This window comes from Limulus polyphemus, unplaced genomic scaffold (genome assembly GCF_000517525.1).
Source record: "Limulus polyphemus unplaced genomic scaffold, Limulus_polyphemus-2.1.2 Scaffold4191, whole genome shotgun sequence".
NCBI lineage: Eukaryota > Metazoa > Arthropoda > Merostomata > Xiphosura > Limulidae > Limulus > Limulus polyphemus.
In genome coordinates this window covers 92,776-95,155 of record NW_013669801.1, presented here as the reverse complement: position 1 = coordinate 95,155, position 2,380 = coordinate 92,776, and the positions used below count along the sequence as shown (strand labels likewise).

At 30.4% G+C, this 2,380-nt stretch overlaps 1 protein-coding gene across 2 annotated transcripts in view; it reads left to right on the top strand.

The window, feature by feature from the left end:
• The window catches only part of LOC106470738 (protein SET-like), a 17,742-nt gene that overhangs the window by 6,633 nt on the left and 8,729 nt on the right, over positions 1 to 2,380 (top strand). For both annotated transcript variants that reach the window (XM_013931304.2, XM_022399380.1), the window contains exon 3: positions 303 to 480. In XM_013931304.2, the coding sequence (XP_013786758.1) occupies positions 303 to 480 (178 nt within the window). The remainder of the gene's footprint in view (positions 1 to 302; positions 481 to 2,380) is intronic.

Below are 2,380 nucleotides of genomic sequence, written 5' to 3'. Positions count from 1 at the left end.
ATAGGTTGTTTTTGCCAGACCAGTCAACAGATATGATTTTATAACTAACTCCCACAACTATTCATCAGATCCATTAATTACATAGGACTCTTCAATATTGCTGTTTGTTATTGGTTATAGGTTGTTTTTGCCAGACCAGTCAACAGATATGATTTTATAACTAACTCCGACAACTATTCATCAGATCCATTAATTACATAGGACTCTTCAATATTGCTGTTTGTTATTGGTTATAGGTTGTTTTTGCCTGACCAGTCAACAGATATGATTTTATAACTAAACCTGATGAATAGTTGTGTGAATGATCCTGCATCACAGTCTACTCCTATCAAATGGAAAGAAGGGATGGATCTAACTAAAAAGCAGAAAGAGAGACAAAGTCAAATGAAAAATAACCGCAAGAGACCACATGAACATCCTCGAACATTTTTCTCATGGTTCACAGACCATGGAGATGCTTCAGCTGATGATATTGCTGAGGTAAGTTATGAAGTCATTATTCTTTAGCTGTCTTAAAGATATCTGAATGTTGAGACTAATAGTGAGGTAAGTTACCATGTTGTTCTTCAGCTGGTTTGAAAATCATATAAACTTGAAAAAGTAGAATTTTGCCACAAACTAGTGTCTGTATTGTGAATAGTATGATATAATAATATTTAGTCATGAACTAGTAACTATGTATTACTCTCAACATAAATTGATTGAGTGAGAAACTTTATCTTTAACATAGTTACTGCTCCATTAGCTGCAGGTTTTTGGCTCAGGCTTCCATGATCATGTGGTTTTAGACCATGAATCAAAGTAATAATGAAATGTTTTTTATATTTATTATTATTGCATAATTTATTTCATGTTTCCAAGGAAATGGTACAATGTTTTTATTTATAAGGGTTTTTGCCTGTCTCTGTATTTGTGATGTAATGTGCTATATAAATCTTGACATCATAAAGCCTATTTGTTAATTTGTTGTATTAAACTGGAATCTTGTGGGGTTATTATTATTTTTATTGAGCATCACTTAGTCCTCTATTTTAAAATTATTTCTAAGCAACACTAGTTAATCTATCTTTGGCTTTCTGTTCAATGCTAGTCAACCTTCATTGTCTTTCTTTGGCTTACATTAACTCTTTCAGCATGGGCTCGGTCCCTGGGACCGACCTCGTAACCATTTTGTGCTTGTTATAGTTTTCATGCTACAACTTTTAAATTAGTAAGTGAATGTTAACGAAATTTGTCAGATTATAAGTAAATGTTACAGTGCTTTCATTTGCAAAATATAATTTTTTTTTATTAAGTCTTAAGGTTTGTAAAGCAGTGTTTTTCTCATGTCTTTTTTTTTTCAGATGTTGCCTATCTATCATGCAAAGTAATATTCATTTTAAGATAAAAAAAGTTTTATGCATCAGAAACTTTTGAACTTTCACATGCAAAATCTTTATAACATCCAGATAGTTATCAAACATTTCTTAAGAAAAAACTTTATATTTTATCTGTTATTATCAGTAATTAATCTCTGTACAGGTTCGGTAGACTTGACCGATCTCGCAACCATCATATATATAAATTATGCCTCTTTCATTCTAGAATGAACACAAATTATAGCACGAAAACATAAATGTTTAGATGAAATAGCTTATATCTCATAACATTATGCATTTATATATATTTATTATATATATTAACTTATTTTTCTTAAAACATAGAACAGTAACTAAAGAAGTAAAGCAAACAATTATCTCTTCTAGTTACGACCTTTGTACTTGGTTGCTGCTTGACGTAGGTTGCTAGGCCTTTAAAAATTTTGCATGTGGAGGATGTGAAACTATATTTTTTAGGTTTAATATACACATTTGAATAACTAAGATGAATTTTAGTCTTAAAAAAATATGAAATTTCGAGTATACTAAAGACACACCCTACCTCATTGAAATATTGGTTGAAAAGAAAGAAATGCGCCAAGTCAGTTAAAGTGCCTGAGAGAGCCATTAGGGGGACATTCTGAGCATCCAATTGGTTATTCATGTCATATATAGAAGTAAGTGTATATAAGGGATCATTTACAAAAATGGAAAGAGGTGGGGTGTCACTGTGTTTGACTTATTACATGAGCAATATGTTATCAAACTGAAAAGTTAAGAGGCTTTTATTTTATATTCTAGCTTGTCAATATTGGCAATTTGAGTTTCTAATTTGTACAAAACTATAGATTTAGTATTTTGACTTCATAAACATCTAATTTGAACCAGTGCCGCATTCAACATACCACATGACACACAAAAATTGATGTTTATTTTTGTTTTATTTTTAATATTTACTTTTAAATTAAGAAATTGAGTAATATATAGTACAACCACTTGAATTATAACCTACAGTTTGATAC